Source organism: Wasmannia auropunctata, unplaced genomic scaffold (assembly GCF_000956235.1).
Source record: "Wasmannia auropunctata unplaced genomic scaffold, wasmannia.A_1.0 LD336038.1, whole genome shotgun sequence".
NCBI classification, from domain to species: domain Eukaryota; kingdom Metazoa; phylum Arthropoda; class Insecta; order Hymenoptera; family Formicidae; genus Wasmannia; species Wasmannia auropunctata.
The window spans coordinates 1,237,741-1,261,982 of NW_012026852.1; the positions used below are offsets into that span (position 1 = coordinate 1,237,741).

Genomic DNA, 24,242 nt, shown 5'->3' on the forward strand with positions numbered 1-24,242 from the left:
TAAAAGCGACGAAAAAAAACAAACGGTGCAGTCATTTCCACCCACATCAAATCGCTGCATCGAAAACGCGTATACGGGCCTCGTATAATACGTAACGAAATCCTCATCTACTCTTGATGGTGCCTTTTTACGCTGACGCTCGACGCTCATTTTCAGCATCAAGACACGTTATATGATCAAACTCGACGTTAGACAGTGATGAATGAAAAGGATGTAGATGTCATGTATAAAGCAGTGCATCAAAGCAGAAAAAGAGAGTCAACGTGACAACGAAATGGCGTCAAGATGGCTAAAAAAATCATAAAAAGTCACTTTTTCGATCAGTCATGGATTTATGTCATTTTGATGTTGTCTCAGCTGTCATTTGACGTCTTCTTCAGCTTCGATATGCAGCATTTTTGAATCAAGCGATCTCGCCGAGCATCAAATTAAGACCGTGCTGACGCTGCTTTTCAACGTCTCATGAAATGACATCTTAAAGCCCCTTTCGTGGGCTTTAAGATGTCATTTCATTAAGATATAAATTTTTATTCGAAAAACGTAAAAACATAAAAATAAGTGTCTTGATCGATAAAATATCCGATGCTATAGAGTGTCGTATTTTTATAAGAATGTATGTCAGATATAATATTGTCAAAATCAGAATACTTTTAATTAGCGGCTTCGTATACGGCGACCTTTAGAGCGGACTTGCTATTAAAAATGGGATCATCCCGCGTCTTTTTTATTTTATTTTAAAATGACATATCGGAAATGTGTCTCCGATATTGTGGCTACCTCCGTTCCAATCCAGAGATCCGACGTTTGGAAGATCTAAAATTCATCCGAGGATCATCGTTGATCTTGGAAACAACGAGAGTGGATCAGACGAGTCGTTTTCTCGCGATGATTCACGCTATTCTTTGCACACGACGAAAATGTAACGCGCGATTGCGGCATATTGCAACGCGGTGTTTCGCGGGGCGACCTCGTGGATTTTCAGTCGCTGCGCTTACAGAGCGCTACGGGTACAAGTATCGCGGGTCTTTGTACCCGCCAGACTTTGCTCGGCAAGTCACGCGTAAAGGCTGTTTCCTCGTCGACGGCGACGAGCATCGCGAATTGCGTCATATCAGTCGGCCGTCGCCTTCCCGTCCTGGAAGACGCGCGCTCGCGCTGGCTACTTAAGCTGATCCCCGCGTTCCGACCGTCACGTAGAAGCGGCGATTCCGTCGAAGTGGAGCGTCGACGACGATCAATCGCGATAATAAGAATTAAGTTATTTTCCGCGCTGAATCGGCAGTCAAAGTAAAAATAATTGTTAAAATTATTTCTTAATATATAGTTATATTATTCTTAATATAATGACATAAAACAGTGAATGAACGGTTAATAACGAATATGATCATTTTCGAGAGATTTGTATGGACGGATATGTTCTAGTTGTGCATTCGAACAGACAAGTTTGAATTGTTTATAGTTTTTAAGTGTTATTTACGTCCCGACGAAAATGGATTATTATCAGGAGGATTATCATGATTATCAGGTAAGTTTATCAATTTTTTTTTTAATAAACGGAAAAAACTATAGAAAAATAAATGTGTATAATAGCTAGAGATCTGCAGTTTTATTGCACGATGTCACCTGTTCTTATCTGCTCTTCCGTCTTAATCGGTCTTCGTAATATTCAGTCTGTATCGCGGTCAACAATTGATTGATTGCATTAACTTTCATTTTGATATCAATATATCGACTGCAATATAGACATCCATTATGGATGCATATGAAATTTATATCTCAGTTCTCATCTCTCTCTACGCTGCGATATAAATGTAGTTATCAGTAAATATAATATCGATTCGTCTCGGTAATTAATGATTATCGTCGCGTATGTGAAATGTTGAGAATCATCCATATAGCGATTCTACGATTCCTTGACTGAAAATCAGCATCTCATCGGCAGATAAAACCCGAAATAAAGGACAAATTTTCGCCATTCATTCATTTTTTTTCCGAGACGCTCGCGAGTCTCTCTCTCGGTGCGCACTTTATTTCGTTCCATTTTTTCGAATCTTCCGCGTCGCGCGCGGTTCGCGATTTGAAGCGCCGCGATCGACGGCGGTGACAGTGGCGGCGTGGTGGGGGGTGGCGCGCGGCCAGCCCAAAGGTCACCTTCAGTCGGCCGGACGTGGCCGCCGCGGTGGGTGTTTGTTAGAGGAGTGTCGTCGGAGGGATAACATCGTCGTCGCCGTCGCGATCGTCAGTCGCGTTTCTCTGGTGAGTCGAATTGCGCTCGTCGCCGACGATCGCGCGTCATCGATCGGTCGCTTTCGAATGCGCGGCGCACACCGACGCCCGTCGTCGTCGTCGTTGTCGTCGTCCCGACGCCTGACACCTGCACGCGACTGTCAATTGATCGGTCAAAGTGCGACGGCTCGTCGCGAAGTCTGATCCGCGTCGTATTTCGAACGATCCATCGCCACCCGAACCCGAAAAGTTCGCGGATGACATTCACTCGCCGCTCGAATTTCCCCTTTTTTTTTCTAGGTGAGCCGTGGGTGCTTTTAGGTTAAGCTCCGCCACTGAGTAGGCAGGCGCGATTACACGCGTTACGGGAGAACGTTACGGCTAACGATTCACGTGACGCCTGTAAATAGGCATGGACGCGCAATTTCGGTGAATGCATGAGATTGCTGAGACAACTCGACGAGCGATATTTGCCACGAGGGATGCACGTGGAATCGTGGAATTGTACGGATCGTAATTGCCTCGACTCGTCGCTCGGCAGGTGTTGTTCTAATTAAGAGTGTCGCTACAGAAACTCTAATTGTCGTCGCAGCATCGCCGTTGGACGCGCGCGGAGCGTATATTATCTCGCGATGACACAATTGCATCTTTCACGCGAGTTGCAACTGTTTATCATTATATATCGCAGGAGGAAACTCGCGAGCGCGAAATCGGAGCAACGCAACACCCGTCGTCAAGATTCGCTCCAAATTCCAACCGTCGCGATCGCGCGCAGTCTTACCTTTTTTTTTTTTTTATTTACTACGGAAAATTACGAGCTCCGCGTCCTCGTCTGTCGCGTCGAACGCGGATGTAAATCGGTCACGCGACACGCCGGACAGAAAAAGCTCTCCGGCTGGCGACCCAGCGATAACTTCGCAGCCGCGCGAAATGTTGACGTCTCGTCCTCTCGCTTTGAAACGCAGCCAGATTTCGTTTGTGCACGTGTTATTTAATTTTAAAACACTGTATACTCGCGTGTCGCAACTACCAGATAGCTTCAATCCGGATTTTTCTGCCGTGCATCGCGCTATTCCTCCTGCGCGAGGTTTTCTTAGTTTCCGATGAAATTCTTGTAGCACTCGAGCGTATTATTTAGCCCACTCTCTGATCTTTTTCTTTTTTTTTTGCCAATCGAAATACCACAAAATTTACGCATATTCTAATATATATCCTTTACGCGAATTATTATGCGCGAATTAAAGTAACACAATTGTACAAACGCTTTTATTTCGTTAAAATATTATAACTTCGCTATATTTCTCTCTCTTATATTGTTTTTTTTTTATCAAACGCGTATTAGAGTAAACTAAACTGGAGTACATACATGTAATAAATTTAAAAGAATGATTTTTATGTAATGATTCACTGCGCAAACATACTTCAGTAGTGCACTTCATCTTTTTTTTTTTATATTATTACGAAATGAAACTAGATCAGCCGCGATATGTATGTATCTCGAATCGATTGAAGTAAGGTTAAAATTTTGGATCGACGTAAAAATTATCGTGCGGAGAAAAATGTCTGAGGGCCGTCACGGGGCCGTTCAGTGTCGTTGCGCAAATGCAATTTATTCCGGAGGTTACGCGGAAAGCGATAGCGACACCGACGACGCGCCCGATACGCGCGGAGGCACCGCAGCAGAAATGCGGGATGCAGATGCGAAGGGAAGTTTGACGGATTCTACTAGGATTGGATCCTCGGTGATATCCAGAGACCCCTCGCAAAAGTCCCTCGCTGTCGAAGCGCTGAGGAAGGTCGATGCCGATAAAATGAGCAGGATCAACGTGCAAAATTTAAAGCTCTCTTTACTGTTCCCGAAGGCAAGCGCCCCGTTAACAATGCTTGTTGTTAACAATGCCACACACGCGCAATTCTCTCCTTTCCCTTCTCTCACGTGGAAATCTACACGCGATAATTGTTAGAAAATTAACTTTCGGACAGATGTTCTGGGGGCACAGCTTCGAATCGGTTGAACATTTACCAACTGGCTCTTCGTTTGAGATAAGATTTGACACGGCCGAGCAAGAGTACGCCAGCAGCCTGCGTTTCCCACGATCTACGAAACAGAAAGTTATGACCCTGCCTCCTTATCGATCTCTGTTTTGTTATCAAATAACACATAGAATAATAGTAAAGTAGTAGAAATTGTCGCGTCATCGTCACGGCGTAAAATAAGAGAGAGAGAGATATCGAGAAGCAACGGCGAGTGTAGCTTCTCCAAAATATCCATTGACCGAAAAAAATGATTGTAATTGCCGTAATTGAACTATAATATATAGTCATTTTCGAAGCTATATATATTTGATTGATAGAACTATAAATGTAATTATTTTTACTAAAATTATGTAGGAGTAATAACTGTAAAAATGGGACTCCTAATTATAATTATTTTGCCATTTGCAATATTATAGTTTCAAATATCAAACACTTTTCTCTCACTGTCAACCTTGAATTTTTGCATTACAGAGTTATAAGGAATACTGCGATACAGTCATGGCTGAGGACGCGCCAGCTCAGAAGTTTATCAAACCTGGCAGCCACAAGGGCAAAGGCATCGCCGTGTTCACCAGCGGTGGCGACTCTCAGGGTATCTCGGAATAATCGTATAAATTATGTATCGCGCCTCGAGGCAAATGCGATTAACCTTCGACATTTCGTTTTTCAGGAATGAACGCCGCCGTACGAGCGGTCGTGAGGATGGGCATCTATCTCGGGTGCAGGGTGTACTTTATCAGGGAAGGCTACCAGGGCATGGTGGACGGCGGGAAACATATCGAGGAGGCTACGTGGTCGTCCGTGTCCTGCATCATTCACAGAGTACGCATTGCAGTACTCGAGAGCGTTGCGTTGCGCGATCGTTCGTTTATTATTAACCTTCTAATATCCTTTTTGCTTCTTCAGGGTGGCACGGTAATCGGCTCCGCCCGATGCCAAGAGTTCAGGGACCGTCCCGGTCGCCGACAAGCCGCTAAGAACTTGGTCAACCTGGGGATAACTAATTTAGTGGTGATCGGCGGAGACGGCTCTCTCACGGGCGCCAATCTCTTCAAGGAGGAGTGGCCCGCGCTTCTGAAGGAACTCGTCGAATCTGGTAAATGGATAGCTTGGAAAACTGTCAGGCAATCTATCGTGCTCATTATATAGACGCGTTATTTTTTTTTTATTAGGTGACATAACCGCCGAGCAGAGCGAGAAGTACAAGCAGTTGCACATTGTCGGTCTAGTAGGTTCAATTGATAACGATTTCTGCGGTACGGATATGACGATCGGTACCGATTCCGCATTGCATCGTATCATTGAGAGTATCGATGCTATCGTTAGCACAGCATACTCGCATCAAAGAACGTTTATAATGGAAGTCATGGGTCGTCACTGCGGGTAAGTGCAGATTGTAATATCGATTTCGCGACATCGCGAGAATAATTAGAGATTTATCGATAAACGACTTTATACATTGTCATTAGTTTCCGAATACAGAAGTAATCCGCAATCGATAATAATTGAGGACACGAGATTAACGTTTGATTATCGCGCGTCGAATTGATGTTGATTATGAGAGTGAAACATAGATAAAGACGAGCGACTTTCGATTAGGTATCTGGCTATCGTGGGCGCTTTAGCTGCGGAGGCAGACTATGTCTTCTTCCCAGAATGTCCGCCTCCTGTCGACTGGCCTGAAAAATTATGTAAAAAGTTGGAGCAGGCACGTCTGATAGACTTTCTCAAATTTGGTCAGATTGCATCGCTAATTTTTTTTACTAACTTGACTAAACGTGAGGAATGAGTTTTTATGTATTTGTCAGTTTTTTTTATCTTATTTGCTGAGTGTGTTCTGATTTAATATTGGATTCATATACGACATCCTGAATGTATATATTCCTCTGAATAGTGACGCGAGGAGGAACGAAAAATGTACTTACATACTTTATGTCGTCGCGCATTAATTAACATAGAGTCAGATGTATAAGCATAGCGATATGTGCGACAGTGCTAAAGATAATTTAGATGAACAGAGCCTTTCAGGTACCTGACATTAGCGTCAAGTTTGTCTACCGATGCCACCTATTGCTTTATCCCTGAATCTCCGACAAGTGGTGACTGGGGCGAGGAGCTATGCCAAGGTGTGCAACAGGCACGTTTCTCAGCCAGTCGTTACTTAAAATTACTTAAATGTCGGAATAAGCGATTTAATCAGCAATTCAAAGATATGTGAGAAAGTCCGAACGCGTTTGTTTTTATATACTTGTAAATGCTTTTAAATAACTTCTTTGAGACAATCAATTCAATTACGGCCAGATTACATTTTGTACGTGTAAAATTTTTTCACCCCGTACTTACGTGAAATTTTATCGCAGATACATTAATTTCTACATTTTTCGATCAAGCATAGCCTTACGAATTCATAATCAAACGTGATTCATGATTGATTAATGACGCGCAACATTATTTTATATAATATTTTTACATATTACGTTTGGAATTTGGAATTTTAGTTAGGTTTACAATATGCCATTACAGTTATCTGGCTCTGGTGGCAGCTATTTGTTGCGAGGCTGATTATGTTTTCATCCCAGAATGGCCACCCGAGCAGGATTGGCCCAACAAGCTGTGTAAAAAATTGTTGCAGGTTCGATAATACTTTTTTTTAAATTTTTTTTTTTAAACCATAGTATATTTATCTTTCCTGATTTCCTGATTCAACCTGCAAGATGAATTGCACATTGCTTTCTGCAATTCACGCTTTGTTCTTTTGATATCGCAAATTGTTACAATTTATTTTAATTGCTTATTCTGATTTGATTACTTTGGGGCGAAACGCTTTGAAGGCAATTTCTTTTCTCGTATAGGAAAGAAGTAATATTTAATAAACACACAGTGTCAAATGTGCATGCTATACTAAATTTATAACATGATTTGTGTGTGTATGCAACATTATTCTAACATAAAAAAAGTACATAAAGTACTGTTAACATAATTCTATTCTACACTTTAAATATATGTATATAATATCTTCTTTTTGTATATAATATCTTATTATTCTGTTGATAATCTATGTAATTATTTAACGCATCGCTATTACGCTGTTTTCTTGTCTATTCTTTTATTAGCCTGCTTTTAGATTTATTCGTGCAAAACTTAAATTTTGCCATGAAATTTTTGCCGGAGGATTTTCATTATTATACAACTTGCTTTCCAGGAAAGGCTTACTGGTCAACGGCTCAATATTATCATCGTGGCCGAGGGAGCTGTCGACAGAAACGGCGATCCGATCACCGCTGAAAAGGTGCACAAGGTCGTTGTAGATAAATTGCAGCAGGATACAAGAATCACTGTTTTGGGTCACGTACAAAGAGGTGGCAATCCTTCAGCCTTTGATAGAGTTTTGGTAAGATGTCGCAATTTAGAATTTTCAAAATCGAGATATAATAAGTGTATGCATAATTTTTTTTTAATACGCAACTCGTGAAGCCTTCTCATTTAATGTATTTATCTCATATGCAATGTTAAAAAATACAATATGTATATCACACTTTTAAGGGACAAAATGTGCGTTACAGGGATGCCGGATGGGAGCTGAAGCCGTGATGGCTTTGATGGAGGCAACACCCGACACGGAGGCCTGCGTCGTCACGTTGGACGGTAATCAAGCTGTAAGACTACCACTTATGGAATGTGTTCGTCGTACGAAAGCCGTAGCACAAGCCATGGCCGATAAAAACTGGGATCTCGCTGTTCAGCTTCGAGGAAAGTAAGTGAATCGACGAAAGCACGTCGCTGTGTACAATACGCGAAGTAGTATAAGTGCATCAGTAAAATGCATCTGTTTATCTTTCCCAGGGGCTTCGAGCGCAACTTGGAAACGTACAAAACGCTGACTCGTTTGAAAGCGCCGCACCTGATAGATGCTGCTAACAGGGTACAATTATTTTCTGTTTACGTTTATTCTGTCGACCCGAAAAGCTCTATATTTAACGCGGTATTAATATAGCATTAACATTGTCGAAGAAGTAGATAGAAATAGGAGTAAGATAGAAGTACTATCGCGCGAGAAAGAGAGAGAGAGAGAGAATTTTGGGTCTCTGACATACAAAATAACAACGAATAATGCATAGATTACTACATATGTTGTTTGATACTGCTTCAGGAATTTAACGGCCGCGTGTTCTCGAAGGTAAATGAGTTTAAAAAGCCTATAAGCATACATTCTCAGATTTGTTGTACATAATCCCCGACACCGAGCGCAATCTCCCTAACGACAGCACATTTTGTTTTTCCCTCCTATAGCAATACACTTTATGTGGACAAGTGAGTTAACCCTTTTGGAGTAGAGAATGTGTGCCTTGTGTTAGAAATGCATATCATTTACCGTACTTCACTTCGATCATCACCACCGCAGGCAGACGGAACGAAAGCATTGTGCGCTATTTAATGTGCGACTTCATACATGAAATGCGGTCTTTCAGCTTTACCGTGCACGTTGCATGAGCACCGCGTCTGCTTTCACCTCGTAATCGGTTGTTTCATTGTTTTTAGGATAATTATACGTTGGCTGTCATGCATATAGGATCGCCGTCCTGCGGTATGAACGCGGCAGTTCGTTCCTTCGTGAGGAATTGTATCTACCGAGGTGACAAGGTATAATATATATATATCGAGAAATTCTGAATGTTTTATCACGATATTTTTGTTACCCTCAATTCCACGTCGCGACTTGCAGGTATACGGCGTCGGCGACGGAGTGCTGGGCCTAATAGCTGGTAGGCTGAAATTGATGGACTGGCCGTCCGTCACCGGCTGGGTCTCGGAGGGTGGCGCGAAATTGGGAACGAAGCGCGCACCGCCCACGGAGGATCAGTTGCCCCAAATCGCTCAGAAGCTCAAAGAGTTTGGAATACAAGCGTTGCTTGTCATAGGTGGATTCGAGGTAACGAGAATTCGCCGGAGATCTCACACATTGAATCCCATCCGGGGATCGCAGTGTCGTTAAAAAAAACGTATATTTTTATTTCCGCAGGGTTATCAGACCTGTCTCACATTTTTCAAGGCGAGGGATAAGTACGAGGAGTTCAGAATTCCTATCGCTATGATTCCCGCGACTATTAGCAACAATGTGCCGGGCACCGAGTTTTCATTGGGCTGCGACACGGCTTCAAATGAAATTACGGAGGTGAGCTGCTCTCTCTCTCGGTGACGACTGATTCGACCTGGGGATTTAGGATTGAATAGCATGCTAATCGTCTATGTCGTCGTTAGATCTGTGATCGCATTCGGCAATCGGCGCAAGGTACTAAACGTCGCGTGTTCATCATCGAGACGATGGGCGGTTTCTGCGGGTACCTGGCGACCATCGCCGGTCTAGCCGGTGGTGCCGACGCGGCGTACATATACGAGGAGAAATTCAATATCAAGGATTTGAACCAAGATGTGATCGCGATGGCGGCAAAGATGTCGGAAGGCGTGGAGAGGGGCCTTATTATCAGAAACGAGAATGCCAATGAGAATTACAATACGGAATTTATGTTCAGACTTTTCAGCGAGGAGGGAAAAGGTCTATTCAGTTGTAGGAGAAACATACTCGGTACGCTTATTTCACTCGCTGCTCGTTCAAGCGACTTTCAATTTCACGCTAAATATTTTTTTCACCTTCAGGTCACATGCAGCAAGGTGGCTCGCCGACGCCGTTCGACCGTAACTTGGGTACGAAGATGGGCGCCAAGGCGGTGGAGTGGTTCAGTGACCAGCTGCGAAAGTGCACCAGCCCGGATGGCAAAACGTTCACTACGGCGGCGGACAGCGCGGTGATGCTCGGTATTGTCAGACGCCAGTACCGATACACGCCATTCACGGAGCTCATCGAGGTTACCGATTTTGAGTGCGTATTTGCCCATTGAGCCCTTCTAACGAGTCGTGTTATAATTTCGCTCGTGCCTAACGCATCTTGCCGTTTATCGCTAGGCATCGCATTCCGACATATCAGTGGTGGATGAAGCTGCGCCCGTTGCTGAAAGTACTGGCGAAGCACGAGTCGACGTACGAAGAGGAGGGTCTCTACATAACCGTCGAGGAGATGGACGAACAGAAGGATCCGCCTCTCGTGTAAACCCTGTGAGATTAAACCCCTTAAAGAGCGCCGCGCGGTAGACAATGCAAAGCGGATGTCGCGTGGATAGTGTAGGCGCCGTTTATTAAAAGTATCGCAGTATTGTATAAATATATATTATGATAATTTTACTTCTGCTCGACGAGAAACGGAATCTTATGTGTGTTTATTGAATTATTGCATCTGAAAAATTCAACTGTGTATATTAGTGATCATTATTTATTTAAGATCTGTACGCGAATTTTCAATGTATGTACATATAATTCGGGCAACTAGCAGATGTCATTGCGAATATATATACAGGGCAGGGGTGGGGAGGGGGGAACATTCTTTTATTTTCTTTTCGAATGTCTTGTTCGTATCTTGAACGAGCTCAGGTAAGAAACTGGTACAAAGGTAGTACCTGAAGCAAGCAAAGGTATCAAGTAATAATACCTTTTATAACGTGTAATACCTGTCGGTGCAGCTGGTGTCGATAAAGGCCAACGAGGCACGGATTACGGTATTGTTGCAGTATCTTGCAGTAATGTTATAAATTCGCATTGTGCGTACATTGATGTATAGTATTGAAGATAAATTAGAATCGGTATATGCGAAATCTAGTGTAGTAAGATGTACCAAGTTCAAGCGCTAAAAAAAAGAAATTATAATAATGGGGCAGAGAAATCATTTTTACAAGATATCGTAGAAACACTAAAATGGACTAAATTGGAGACGTGCAAAACTTACATTTGATATGCTACTCGAACCTAATGCACACAATTTTCGCACGTATATACATATATATATTTAATTATCACGTATTCAGCAACGGAAACGATTCACTGAAACGTTTATTGGCGTCATTAGCAAATGGTGATATTATTTGTGCATTTTTGATGCTTTGGACATTACGGATACTTTGTGAGTTGAAGACTAACAGCCTCAAACATCCCGTTTCGATATTCCGCGTTCGCTTGATTCTTTAATACAACCGAGTTTAGTTTAATTTTTTTTTTTTTTTTCAGTTGTAGCACGGATCGAGAAGTAAATCAGATTGAGAGAAAATTACAAGAGTTTCACAGGTTAAAACATTCTGAACCGTATTTGTGGTCTACTAAGGCATAGGATTAAAAAGTAATGCGGCATTTTGCGTCGGTGAAAGTGTTTTATCTTTCGGTTTAGCGTTACTCGAAGCTATAAAAGGCTATTGGAGAATATACCTGTCTACCTCAAAACATAATTTTGCAACGGTGAAACGAACGACTCGTAGGAAAAAAAATTTGACCTGAGTCGGCGCGTTAGTTGCATGTAACATTTAAAAAAATTTTTGCTAAAATTTAAGGCTTGTGACCACAAAAGTATTTAGATTTAATTCTTTTTCTCTCTTACTCTCTCTCTCTATCTCTCTCTCTCTCTCTATCTCTCTCTATACTCGTATATTTAACTTTCGAGAAAGTCGTGCAAGTATTAATCTCATAATTGTTTTCGGCGTATAAGATAGCGTTCGTGTTCTCATGAGATTTTAGAACCAGATCATTACATTCTGGTACCATCGAAAATTATCTTGTCTTGTGGAAACTCTTACTCGTGTTCGTGTGGGTTGATTTGAGTGTCAGAATAAAATCACCGACTCGTGATTTTAACCGGAATAACACGTAGGGTGGAAAAAGCTTGTGTGCGATGAGCGTATATTATAATTTTTTTCAACGTAGTTAACACAGTCTTAAGAATCGTGGAGCGCTCAACGATCTTCGTTCGAATGCTGATTAGCACGCAAGGCAACACTTAAGATTGGCTTTAGTAGATAGCGTTTAATGCATGCGAAAACGAAAATGGTAAAACTTTGAAAGTACAATAATGTGCGCATACATTACGGTTTACTCGAATTAGAGTAATAACGTAAAAAAGTATACATAAATATATATATATATATAAATATATATAAATTATTTGACAAATCGCTTGTTTAAAGTCGTTCCGAAGTATATGGTGTCTACTAGTATACGGCAGATATAAAATAGCTCTTGTTGAAAAGCAACAGAATAATATCGCTAATGACACTTGTTCAAACGATCACGTAGAAACCTCTTTTATTTAATATCGTACCAAGAGGCTAAATTGTTGAAACCAAGCGCGACGGAGATACGAAGGCTCTCGTTAATTATCTGTGCATAAAATCGTAAGTCGTAATTGTAATTTTGTAATTGGTGTGTTTATTACATTGTTCATACGTTTCGAGAGGCTTTTACTTCGGGACAAGTATATTATAAATTATAATTAAGAATATTAATTTTTATTTAAAAAATTTTTATTTTAATGTGTAAGTTAACTTCACCTGATTAAATTAATGTTTGATATAAATTGGATATATATCGAGCTTTTGTTGGTAAATAAATCATGTTTGATATCATTTAATATTTGTTTGATTCGCGTGAATTGATCGAAATATATGTATATATAATTACCGAGCGCTGTATATCACACACTACACTATCCTAGTTGTGTACACAAAAATGTACAAATAGCACTTGCGTAATGTCGAACTGTTAGCTGCCCGTCACTAGCGCAATAAGAAAATGAGATATATTATTTTTAAGATTTTCAGAGATATATTTTTGACTCATTGTTGATCAATGAATTTACATCCTGCCCGCAGCATATATATGTATAGTATTAGAGTTACCGTATTTATTTTTCTTCCGACATTGAATTCTCGACGTCACTGCGTGCTCTCGACAGTGCAGTAAATATAAAATTGTAATTCGCCAACAATTTGGAACGTCCCCGCAAATCGATTGTTGCGACGAAACGTCTGAATTTAGGAGAAACTGCTATATATTACGCTGCACGATATTGTATCTATGTTGTGAAATAAACCACCTATATCTTCTAAACGTTATCCAAATATATCACCTGAATATATATTTTTGTAAAATAATATAAAATATTATTAAACACCACAATATATTCTGTACATTTAAATTTTTCTTTTTACATTGTTCTCTCATGATTTTAGACTTTCAAAATTAGATAAGAAATTAATAAGAAAACATTTCGACAAAAAATTAATATATAATAATGCAAATTTCACAATCTTTAAAGGATTTGAGAGATGTAAGCTGTCTCATCTACATATGTCTCCATCCTCTATTTTGTTCTTTTATGCATACATCTATATCTACATATATTTTTCTCTGTTTCAATTATATAATCAATTATTCGTATTTTTGTGCACGAGAAAATGTTCATGTTTAACTCCATTTACAGTGTAAAGTTGATATATTTCCTATTTCATTCTATGATCCATTTGACGTTTAGATAGCTATTAAGTTCGACAATTTTTATTAAAATAAAAATTATGTATATGTAATTTACGAATAAAAGTTCAAATTTTCTGTTAATTTTTATGTACAGAATAACGTACGTGCGCACTGTCTTGAAATACAACTTTTAACTTTTTTTATCGGATATTAAAACATATGATAATGTAAAGAATTTTAATTATACATCGTGTAGAATAGATTGTGTAATCAAAGCAACACTTTGTTTTTTCAACAAATATAATACGATGCAAACTACAATGACATCGACGCTTTAAAGTACAATCACTGCTTTTTCTCTTTTAATTTTTTAACTACCCTCAGTTTGCGAGAATATCATTCGTTAAATATACAACACGTATTTTTTTTTTTTTTTTCAATTCAAATCCGCGCTGAGTACGTCGCGCTACGAGTCAAGCGAGTATTTGAATCAAAATCTTCCTCGTTCTTTCCTCGTAGTTTTCTTCACTTTGCTGCGCCTGGCTCGGTATTTACTAAGAAACCGAAATAAAAATACACACAAATCTCCGTGCGCGATTGCGACATGCGTAGAAAATGTTCCGGAGACGTGGATGCGCAAGCAGCAGTCAATATGACGCGCGCGGTGCCAACGGGTTCGGGGAGCGGAGCGCCGCTGGCGCCACATTGCTCGGCGTTGGCCGCCGCCGCGTGCGTGGCGTGTATACACGCGCATGACGTTTCCGCGCGGTGAAACGCCGCGCCGTGGTGGCCCGGTTCTCTCTCGCGGTTGGGTGGTTGGGGTCGCCTGCCCGTCCTCCGGTCCCGTCTGTCGTGCCGCGTACGCCACGCAGTGAACACGCACGCTCTCGTCGGCCAAGATGGTTACGGTGAAGGGACGCAAGAGCTCGAGCAAGAACCCGCCGATCCTCAGCCACGAGTTCGTCATACAGAACCATGCGGACATCGTCTCCTGCGTGGCTATGGTCTTCGTGATCGGCCTCATGGTGCAGGTCGGTGTGCCTGGGCGGCCGCGTGCGCTCCCCCGGCGTTTTTGCTCCTCCGGTCTTCCTACCCGTTAGAATTTATGTACATCCGTTTCGATTTACGTTCACTCTTGGCGAAACGGATGAGTCGCGCTTGCACGAATTTCTCCCGCGAGACCTCCGTCGATCGCGTGGAAATTTGGAGGAGTAGGATGACCATATGTTACGAGTTGTTGACGTCGAGACAAGTCGGACTTGTCACACATACGCATGCATCTTTATCTGTCACATCTGCGAAGATTTGTCTTTCACTTTTGAGCCCTCATTACATTCGTGAACATATTAATTGTCATAGATATATCTTATACATAATCATGTTGTATTCGGTATTATATTTATAAATTTGCAGCTCTATTATAATTTTTTTTATAGCGATCTTAGAAAAGAACAAAAAAGAGCGTCTACTGATCGTTAGAATTTATTTTGAAATATCTAATTATATTGCAGCTGTGTGCGTGTACACAAGTATTTTTGCCTAGCCATTCGTTTATAACGTAGTTATTTTCCACCAGGTTACGTCACCATGGGCCTACATGTTTATTGCTATTCACCATAATGTGACCAATACTATCGAGGAACCAATGACAGTGGTGAAATACGCTACAGGATGGAAAGATGCATGTGCAGTATTCTTTTACTTTTTGATAATCATTATAATGCACGCTGTGCTCCAGGAATATATATTTGATGTAAGTGTACACCTTCCCCTGGCTACTAAATATTAGCTGACTACGGAGAAAATTATATACTTCATTTCCACTTGTCGATCACTTTTGTCCACAGAAAATTTCCAAGCGACTTCATCTCAGCAAAGTAAAGCTTTCTAAGTTTAACGAGTCCAGCCAGTTGATAGTATTTTATACATTGTCCGCATTGTGGGCGATTGATATTATAATCAGGTGATGCAGATTTTAATAATTAAATAATAAAGAGAAATGCAAGGGAGAAAGTAAGTATTGACAGAATAACGTTTTTTTTTCCTTTCAGGGAAAATATACTTTTGAACATATGGACACTGTGGGAGGAATACCCGGCGCCGATGTCCGCCACCCTAAAGGTATTCTTTATCAGCCAGCTCTCTTACTGGTTGCACTGTTATCCCGAGCTCTACTTTCAACGAATTAAGAAAGAGGACATTCTGCAGCGCGTTGTCCACGCAACTGTTGGATTAGTCTTCACATTCGCAGCTTACTTCTTCAAGTAACATTATAACACATAGACGTTTACTTTCAATTTTCGCCTGTTTGTGTGCTAAAATTTGTATTTATTATTCTTCACAGCTTCCAACATCTCGCCCTAATCTTGTTAACTGTCCACTATGTGGGAGATATCCTGCTACACACAGCCAGACTGATTCACTTTATCAGTCAAAAAGAGAAGAGGACGAAATGTAAGCTGCCTTAATCAGTAATTGAATTACTGTGTCACAAGCGTATCGTATGGCATACGTGTATTGCGTTAACGTACATTGCATAATTAATATATTTGTCTGACATTTGTTACAGTGTCATTCCTGATTGCCAATTCGATTTACGCGTTCGCGCGTATCGCAACCATCGCACTCACGTGCGTGGTGTTCCTGTACGGTTTGAGGAAGCAGGAGTACAAGTTCGACTACGCCACCGGCAACTTCAATAATCCCGCTGTGCAGTTCTCGGCAGCGTCGATTATCTCGCTCTTCCAAGGCTACCTTCTTTACGTCTTCGTTGCGAAGCAGATCAAGCGTGCACGCGAGAACGCCGCGCCCGTTGTCGTGAAGACGAAGCCGAAGCAGAAGCTGAAGAAGCGAGACGGTGAGAACGATTCTCCGTTTCTTATTATCGCTTTACTGTCGGTTTTATTTTTATCCATCTACGTCAGAATTTATATTTCATTGAAATAAAGTGCACGTGTATCGTATGTTCGCAGGCAAGAAATCAGCCGTGTCCGAGGACGACGATCTCCCAGAAGTGGACCAGGCGACGAAGAAGAATCATCTGAGAAATCGTCCTTCAGCCAAGGCAAAATAGACGCTCAATAAATTCGAGAAATCAGCAAACCCGCAAAGGGGCTGATTGGACATTCGATTTTATTCGCCTATATGTCACGGACAGAATGTTCAACTAAAGTGTACAAAAACGCATTCTTAAAATGTCAAAAAAAAAAAGAGAAATGTGAAGCTTCCATAACGATTAAAAGTCGCGTCGTGCAGAACGCTGAAGTATCCCGTTACTTGACATTTTGGCACAGACGAAAAACGGATTTTAAATGTTTCATGACAGATACAGGCATGTATGATATTCGCTACGCCAGCGGATGTTTTTAATTAACATAAATTTTTTTCCATTTTATCGCTTTCATATAAATTATACGGATGAAATGTTACATTCATACAGAATCGCAGAATATTAACGCGTGCACTTTGGTACGTTGTCTTTTTATGCGCGTTGCCGTACGTTTTCCAACGCATGCAAACGCGCGTCATTTACAATCTAATTAAGAGAAATTTATACGATTTTATCCCCCTATTTGCTGTTATTTAAAATTCTTTATAAATTTTTTTGCGCACTGATTTCTTTCGATGAATTTAGAATCGGTTAAAATGTACATAGACCCATTCAAGATTTTCCAGACCTTCGATCTTTCCTCCGCCTTGCTGATTCAGACGGGGAAGAGATCGAAGAGAGAAAGCGCTGAGCTCCAACGACAGATGATCGATCAAAACTTGGATCGGTCTTGCTTGTTATCCTGAATTATCCTTGGAATAGAACATTCAAATAGATTAAAGACAAACTTATTACGATAGCGTTAAGTTACAAGGTAAAAAAAGTACATAGATATAATGCACGAGATAATACTCCGGACCACTAATGCGTTACAAGAATTATGCCACGTAAAAATATATACATATCTTATTACGGAATTACTATATTGTTACACCTAAATATAAGTTTTACTATTTTTTAATATATACAATATATATTTCGATGGAAAGAGTCTCGTTATTACAGTGCTCTGCGAATAATTATTTCTTTAAAATTGCTATTCCAAGGAAGATGAACCGTAGATCAAGAAAAAAACAAATTTTTGAGATGTCACTTTTTAAAGATGTTTCCACATGCAATCTTATATACTGTCGAATTTCTATTTTTAATTCTATTCTCAATCGTGCGACACGCAATCAATTTCTTATTTGCGTCTATGATCTATTTTTTTCCAGGAGATGGAATATGTAACGCAATTGTTTAAAAATTTATTGACTATCTTGTTAAATAATAATTGTATTAAATGAACGAGATGCACAGTTTTGTCTTTCTTACATACATCTATTTTTTTTAATATGATGATTTTTTCAATGTGGCTTAAATATTTTTAAATAATGCGAGAAAGAGGAAAAAGATTCCATGAATATTTTAAGAAGGTAAGAATTTAACTAATTTTAATTGGATATCTTCGTGATGTTTTTTTTATATAAAAAAAAAAAGCTTTCGAGTTCATAGACGGGAACAGACGGGAAAGAGCACTGCCCTATCGGTTCGGAACGACAGATGACAGCGATGCTGCGTGACATCCCCGATGGCAGGCGCTGGTGTAGACAGGCGCAGTGCAAGCGAGCCATCAGCCAGCCAGCAGCGGCCCCAGCGGGGGCCACCAGCGGTCAGTATTTCGGCAAGCCGTCATAGCTGTGGTGTCGTACGAATATGGGAAAATGTATTTGAAGCGCACGTCGAAGCTGCTGGACCTCACGGTGTCGCGTACCGCGGACGTGCATCTGCGCGACCTGACGTGCCCGATATGCCGCGGCATCCTGATCGAGCCAGTGACGCTGCCGTGCACACATAACCTCTGCCTGCGCTGCCTGCAGGGCACGTTCGAGCACAACAGCCTGAGCTGCCCGCTGTGCCGGGTGCGGGTGGGCTCCTGGCTGCGCACCGCCACCAAGTCCGAGACCCTGGTGAACCACGGCCTCTGGGAGCTCATCAGGTCCAAGTTCCCGAAGGAGGTCGAGAGCAAGCACAATGGCGAGGAGGAGGGGGACCTCGGCTTGGACGCTGGTGAGTGACGCGCATGTATACGCGCTCGTATACACACGTACACGCAACACACGCTCGCGTACGTCCGCACCCGCGCGCATACGCGCGCACGCACATGCACATATCCTCTTGTGCGTGGCCAGCAATAAACAAATAACATAACCTAAGCCATTATGTTTACTTATTGAATGACATTTCGCACGCTTCCGATAAGATACCTCTGTGGGTTATGTAATCTCGACTGCTGTCGGCGTTGTCGTTTCTTTAGTCCGCAGCGTCGACTTACTTTGTTCCCGCAGAAGCGATTTTCAGCTTAATACGGGCATTAATAAGCGCCGTGATTACATCTCAATTGTATGGTATACGTATGGAGAACAAAATGATGATGATTGAAGAATACATGTGGTACTTTGTGTATCGAGCATGATTTTCTCATGAGATACTACTGAAGTGCGTTTTCCTTCTCGTGCAGATTATGCGGCGAACAGAATACTCAGCGCGGCCGGAGAGATACACCGGGAGTACAAGGCTCAACTACAAATGGCCGAGGAAGAGATGCGTCGTCAGAGGCAGGCCGAGCAAATGGCCAGCGAGGCCTTGATCCAGAAGATTCAGGTGGAGGATCAGCTGCTGCTGGCGCAGCTGGCGCAGGACCAGCTGCTGGCCAAGACCCTGGCGAAGCAGCAGCAGAAGGAGGCTGCGAAGTGTTACAACGAATGCATGGGCGCGTCCGTGCCGGGTTACGGTGTTTTCAACGAGTCCAAGTTCAACTACGCGCCGGTGCGTGTAAACCACGCCGAAGCGCCACTGGCCGAAACCGCGTGCCTGGAGGGCAGGCACATGGGTCTTCCCGAGGCGGTCAGAGACAACTCGAAAACGAGGATGAACGCGCTGCTGTCCAAGATGTACTCCGTGCACGGCTCTAAGGAGGCGAACGCGTCCGGCGTCCATAACAATCCGTACTGCTGCCAGAAGCCCGTTCACAACGCCGTCGTGAAGAGGCATCAGACGGTCTCGAAGTTCACCCAACCCTACGCCTCGAATTACTCAATGGATGCTCCCGGATGCTCCACGTCCAGAGCTCCCGCGACGGAGACGAAGGAGGAGTTGCGGGTACCGAGCGACGTGGTGAACAGCAAGAAGAAGAGTCTCGGGGTGGAGGTGTGCATGACGCTGGCCGACGACGACAAGAGGATAGGGAGCGCCGAGAGCTCCGGCAGTCACGACAGCATAAATCAGGAGATCCATCACTTTAAACCGATCAAGACGGCGCCGAGGACGAAATTGCAAATTTCTTCAGGTATGTCTATCTGTCAGAAAGAAGGAGAGAAACAGTTATAATTCATAATTCATGAGACACTTATAATTCAATATAATTACAACTTGGTATAATAATTCGTTGTAAATTTTTTAACAACCTTTTTATAGAAACAATAAGGGATCCTATTTATTAATAATCTTCTTACACGTGTGTAACTATTAGACAGATGAATCGTTAGATAATCGTGTATAAATTGGTTATAGTTATCTCAAATATAAAAAAATAAAATAATCTTACTTTCGTGTATCTGCTCCTAGATGGAAAACAAATAGATCCGAAGTTGATTAGGGTGATCCCTATTTTGAAGAAGGTGTCTAACGCAGTGCCAAAAGCTCCATCGCCGACATACGTGAAACGTATCGGATGCTCTTGGAGCGCCTTCAGAGGTAAATTATGGATGCCTGTTCATGCAAATATATATATATTATAGATATGATTGTACGACCAATTAGATTTTTTATTAAAATCGCGTGAAGATATAGTTCTAGTTTTTTTAAAATTAAATTGCAAGGTGCTGTTACAGGTAAAATAAGACAGGACGCAAAGGAAAAGCACGTTACGCACAGTTTGAAGGATAACACGGGGACGCCGATTGATCAGAAACCATCGACGTCACTCATTCATTCTCAAACGATGTCGAATAAGTCGACGACGAAGGCACAGACAAATGACGCAGTCGATTCTATATCCGAATCGTCGTTCGATAGCAACAAAAATTATACGAAGAATGCGAACAGAATAATCAATGGCACTAAGGTGAGCAAGAAGTTGGACGACGAATGGGACGCGAGGAAAGCACGCAAGTCCTGGAGACCGAGCATACGAAACGGTATGGTGGCGAAATCTAAGCGACACAGAAATCTGCGGAGCAGTAGAAAGGAAATCATTGTGAATGTGATAGACGAAGAGGAGAAGCAGGAGGGCGATCCGACCGGCTCCAATTCGTCGTTCGGTAAAGCAAGCCCGCAAGCTGGCGGCAAGCAGAACGGCAACGATGACGTGGCCGTCGAAAATATAGCCGAGCGAATTAAAAGGAGGAAAGAAAACGCGGAAAAGAAGAGTCCGGAGAAGACGTTGGAAGTTCCCGGGGTGGAGTTCAGCGCGTCCAAAAGAAGCAGAGCGGCAACGAAGAAGAAAGCGTTACCCGCGAGGACGGATGAGAGTCCCGCGGTGGATGAAGCCACGTTCTCGACGTCCCAGGAGAGTATAGACGACGGGAATTCCACGAGGAGGACGAAACGGCGAAAAGTGAGTAAAAATTCTCAGAACAGTACGGAGGATCTGGAGAAGAGCGAGCTCGCGACTGACACCGTGTCCGGCGTGAGGAAATCCGCGCGAAACTCGACGAGGCTCTCGTCCGTCACGGCGGGCGAGTCGGACGGCGCGCGTAACAGGAACAGCGGCAAGTACAATTACGACTCGCCGCCGGAGTCTTGCGACGAGACGGAGGAGAGTAGCGTCCCGGAAGGCGAGCGTACGGCCGACACCTGCGTCGGCAAGTTCCTCTCGGACGACGACGAGGTGGTCGAGGAGCAGCAGCGAATCGAGCGGCTGCTGCTGCAGGAGCAGGCGGACTTCGAGCTGGCGCGTCGCCTGCAGGCCGAGTACGACGAGATGGAGCGAATAGGGCGCACCAGACGCTCGAGGAAGATCGTCGAGGGCGAGGGGGGGAGCGTGAACAACGTGAACGCGCTCGAGACCGGCGCGGCGCGGACGGCACGGGACAGGACGAGCGCCGCGGGTGCGCGCAAGACCGCGAAACGGAAGCCGATTGTCAGCCGAGCCGCGAGTAAGGCGACCAAGGCGAGGCGCAGCCGGCCGAAACGCATGAAGATCACGGTTGACGCGCGCGAGGACGAGACCCGCGCGCGATAATCGCGCCGCCCGGCGCGTGAGAACCCTCCACACAATTGGATGTTCCTACGAGCCATACGTTTGACGAACGAAGATTCGAGATTGAGACCGCGACTTTTGTATAGTGTCATGTGTATTTTTTAAAACGAATCATTTTGCGTCTTTATCGAATATATGTACCTGGGATACACTGCGTGAGTACGAATTGGAGGGGGGGGGGGCGGGAAAGGCGGTTTGGATCTTCGAATTATTGTAAACATCATTTTCGGTGTGTCCACACGCGATGGAACGTCTATTGTGCCGTTTTTGTTCCTAAACGCATCGTCGATCGTGCGCGTTAAAAAAAAAATCGCGATGGCGAAAAACACGGCTTGTGCTCGTGTATACAATATGTGTGCCCTGGAACGCCCGGCCTAAATTTCAACAAATCTTTGACCGACAGATCCTTTTTGTTCAGCGAACGAATTTTTTAAGATTAAGGTTGGAATTTTTTCGGAACATCTCGTATCTATATTTTTATTAATCCTCGGAAAGAGTAAAATGAGAGCTCGTACTATAATCAAAACGAAGAGTGACAATATTCGAGCGAGACGTTGTTACATTTTGACTGAAGGGAAGAAAAAAAAAAGAGAATCGAGTGCACGTCCGTAATTTTCGACGGCGAGACATGTGCGAGATTGAAACTGTAGTTTTGTACAGTGACTACACTTATTTTTTAAGAGAGCTTGTCCATTTAAGTAAGTTTAAGTCGTTATGTTACCGTCAAAACCCATTAAATCCATTAAAACCCGAATTCACTAATTAAAACTAGAATAATTGATGACAGAAATTAAAAACAGAATGATTAGACGTAAAATCGAAAATCTTTGTGGACAGTATAATTATAGACCTCGTTTTGTCCCGTAAATGGGAGGAAGATTGGATCTCACTACGCGTGGAAAGTCGAAAACCCATGTGATACAATTATAGACTTTGTTTTAATTAAATTTAAAACTAACTTTAACTAGTGAAATCGAGTTTTAACTGTCATAGGTTTTGACGGTAACAGCTACACTCGTTGCAGCAGCCCCATAACAATATTAGGTATACGCAAAATTGGCTTCTTTCTTAAAAGTTCGATTATGCGTTGACAGCTGATCTTTCGTTCCTCCGCTTCCAGCAGAGCGCTAAATCGCGTAGTGATCGCCGTGCGGTATGTCGCTCATTACGTGATTTCCGAACGGAAACGCTTTCGACGGAGAGGAGCTGCTTTATCGCGAGATTTGTATATTTATATTTCTATGTGCCGTCCCCGTGAAAATTAGTCGCATTCGAGGGAGGTTTGATCGAGCTCACTTAGGCTTTCTTTTTACGCATGAAAATAGAGATCGTTTGAAACTTGGTTTACCTTTCAACTAATGTTCACGGGGACCCAGTCTTAAATATATGTAAAGTTTGTTACGTGACATTTGTACACCGACACCATCGGGAAAAGCAAATTATAATGGATAATCGTGTATAGCGTTAAAAAAAAGAGAGAGACTATATGTTTGATAAGGAGAATTCACTTGATATCGCGTCTACTGTCAGCTTCGACGGCCTTGATTATCGTATTGCAATCGAATTAATTGTTACAAATTAAGCGTTATATTAAGAGAAGATTTATACACTTTGCGCGACTCGTGTGTGACGGACGTTGACTCGACGGGCGCGGGGGCTTAGTTTCATCAGGAAACTTGGTTCGCGAGCTACAGTTCCTTCGCAGCTCACAGCTCCGTTTTCGGCAGGCTCGAATTCTCTCTCGCCCGTATATACACACGCTGGCTATACGTTCACATCGTACATATTCTACACGTATACCTTTAAGAATAATTTTTTTTTTTGTTGAAAATATAGATGTAAATTCGCGTCGTCTTTCGCGTTCCTTCGCACTTGTGATACTGTCGCAGTATTTTATCCAAAATTCGTCCCTATCGTTAGCGATTACTGACGATAGCGTTTTACGCGAAACCTGCTGTCGCAGGTGAACTCGCGTGTTTTGTATTTGTAATAGTGGGACAAATATACTTCCAACAGATGGAATCATATAATTTAACGAAGAATATTAATTATATATTCTGAATTTAAGAATTTAAGGATTTTTTTTTTCCGGGACTAGCGCAATTAATTCTTTCTCATCGGTATTTACCGTTGACCAGAAAAACGTTGACTTTTTGTTTTTAAAAAAAGAAAAAAATTGTCACTGCGGAGCAAAAATATTCGTTACACGCATCGTGACTCGAGCCAAGCCGATTGAGTTTTTTCACCGCCGTGTTGCAAGCGACGAAATAATCATTATTCCGATGGTAAATCAAAACGAGGATATACTCTCGACGCAACGCAGCCATAATCCCTTAAGTA

At 42.4% G+C, this 24,242-nt stretch overlaps 3 protein-coding genes across 8 annotated transcripts; all 3 read left to right on the plus strand.

Annotated features, from left to right (window-relative positions):
• Positions 1-1,159: 1,159 nt before the first annotated feature.
• Positions 1,160-13,245, plus strand: LOC105452051 (ATP-dependent 6-phosphofructokinase). 6 transcript variants are annotated; one of them, XM_011692862.1, is made up of 17 exons: positions 1,160-1,525; positions 4,735-4,855; positions 4,934-5,085; positions 5,170-5,359; positions 5,436-5,646; positions 6,787-6,895; positions 7,466-7,654; positions 7,827-8,017; positions 8,107-8,185; positions 8,414-8,440; positions 8,554-8,574; positions 8,803-8,904; positions 8,987-9,193; positions 9,284-9,436; positions 9,523-9,847; positions 9,919-10,141; positions 10,225-13,245. In XM_011692862.1, exons 1-17 carry the CDS (start codon positions 1,490-1,492, stop codon positions 10,367-10,369), a joined length of 2,481 nt encoding a protein of 826 aa, XP_011691164.1. In that variant the 5' UTR covers positions 1,160-1,489; the 3' UTR covers positions 10,370-13,245. The 6 variants fall into 6 exon arrangements, with proteins under 6 accessions (XP_011691164.1, XP_011691165.1, XP_011691161.1 ...); XM_011692863.1 differs by lacking the exon at positions 1,160-1,525 and adding an exon at positions 2,166-2,256; XM_011692859.1 differs by lacking the exons at positions 1,160-1,525; positions 6,787-6,895 and adding exons at positions 4,124-4,338; positions 5,863-5,971.
• Positions 13,246-14,357: 1,112 nt separating this feature from the next.
• On the plus strand, positions 14,358-17,947 carry LOC105452053 (translocating chain-associated membrane protein 1). Its single transcript, XM_011692864.1, has 7 exons — positions 14,358-14,642; positions 15,188-15,364; positions 15,459-15,574; positions 15,663-15,875; positions 15,956-16,065; positions 16,181-16,468; positions 16,584-17,947. The coding sequence occupies exons 1-7, from the start codon at positions 14,511-14,513 to the stop codon at positions 16,682-16,684; spliced, it is 1,137 nt and encodes a 378-aa protein (XP_011691166.1). The 5' UTR covers positions 14,358-14,510; the 3' UTR covers positions 16,685-17,947.
• A 323-nt stretch (positions 17,948-18,270) lies between these two features.
• On the plus strand, positions 18,271-21,884 carry LOC105452119. The gene is made up of 4 exons (XM_011692973.1): positions 18,271-18,709; positions 19,161-19,988; positions 20,267-20,395; positions 20,533-21,884. Exons 1-4 carry the CDS (start codon positions 18,364-18,366, stop codon positions 21,882-21,884), a joined length of 2,655 nt encoding a protein of 884 aa, XP_011691275.1. The 5' UTR covers positions 18,271-18,363.
• The last annotated feature ends 2,358 nt before the right edge of the window (positions 21,885-24,242 follow it).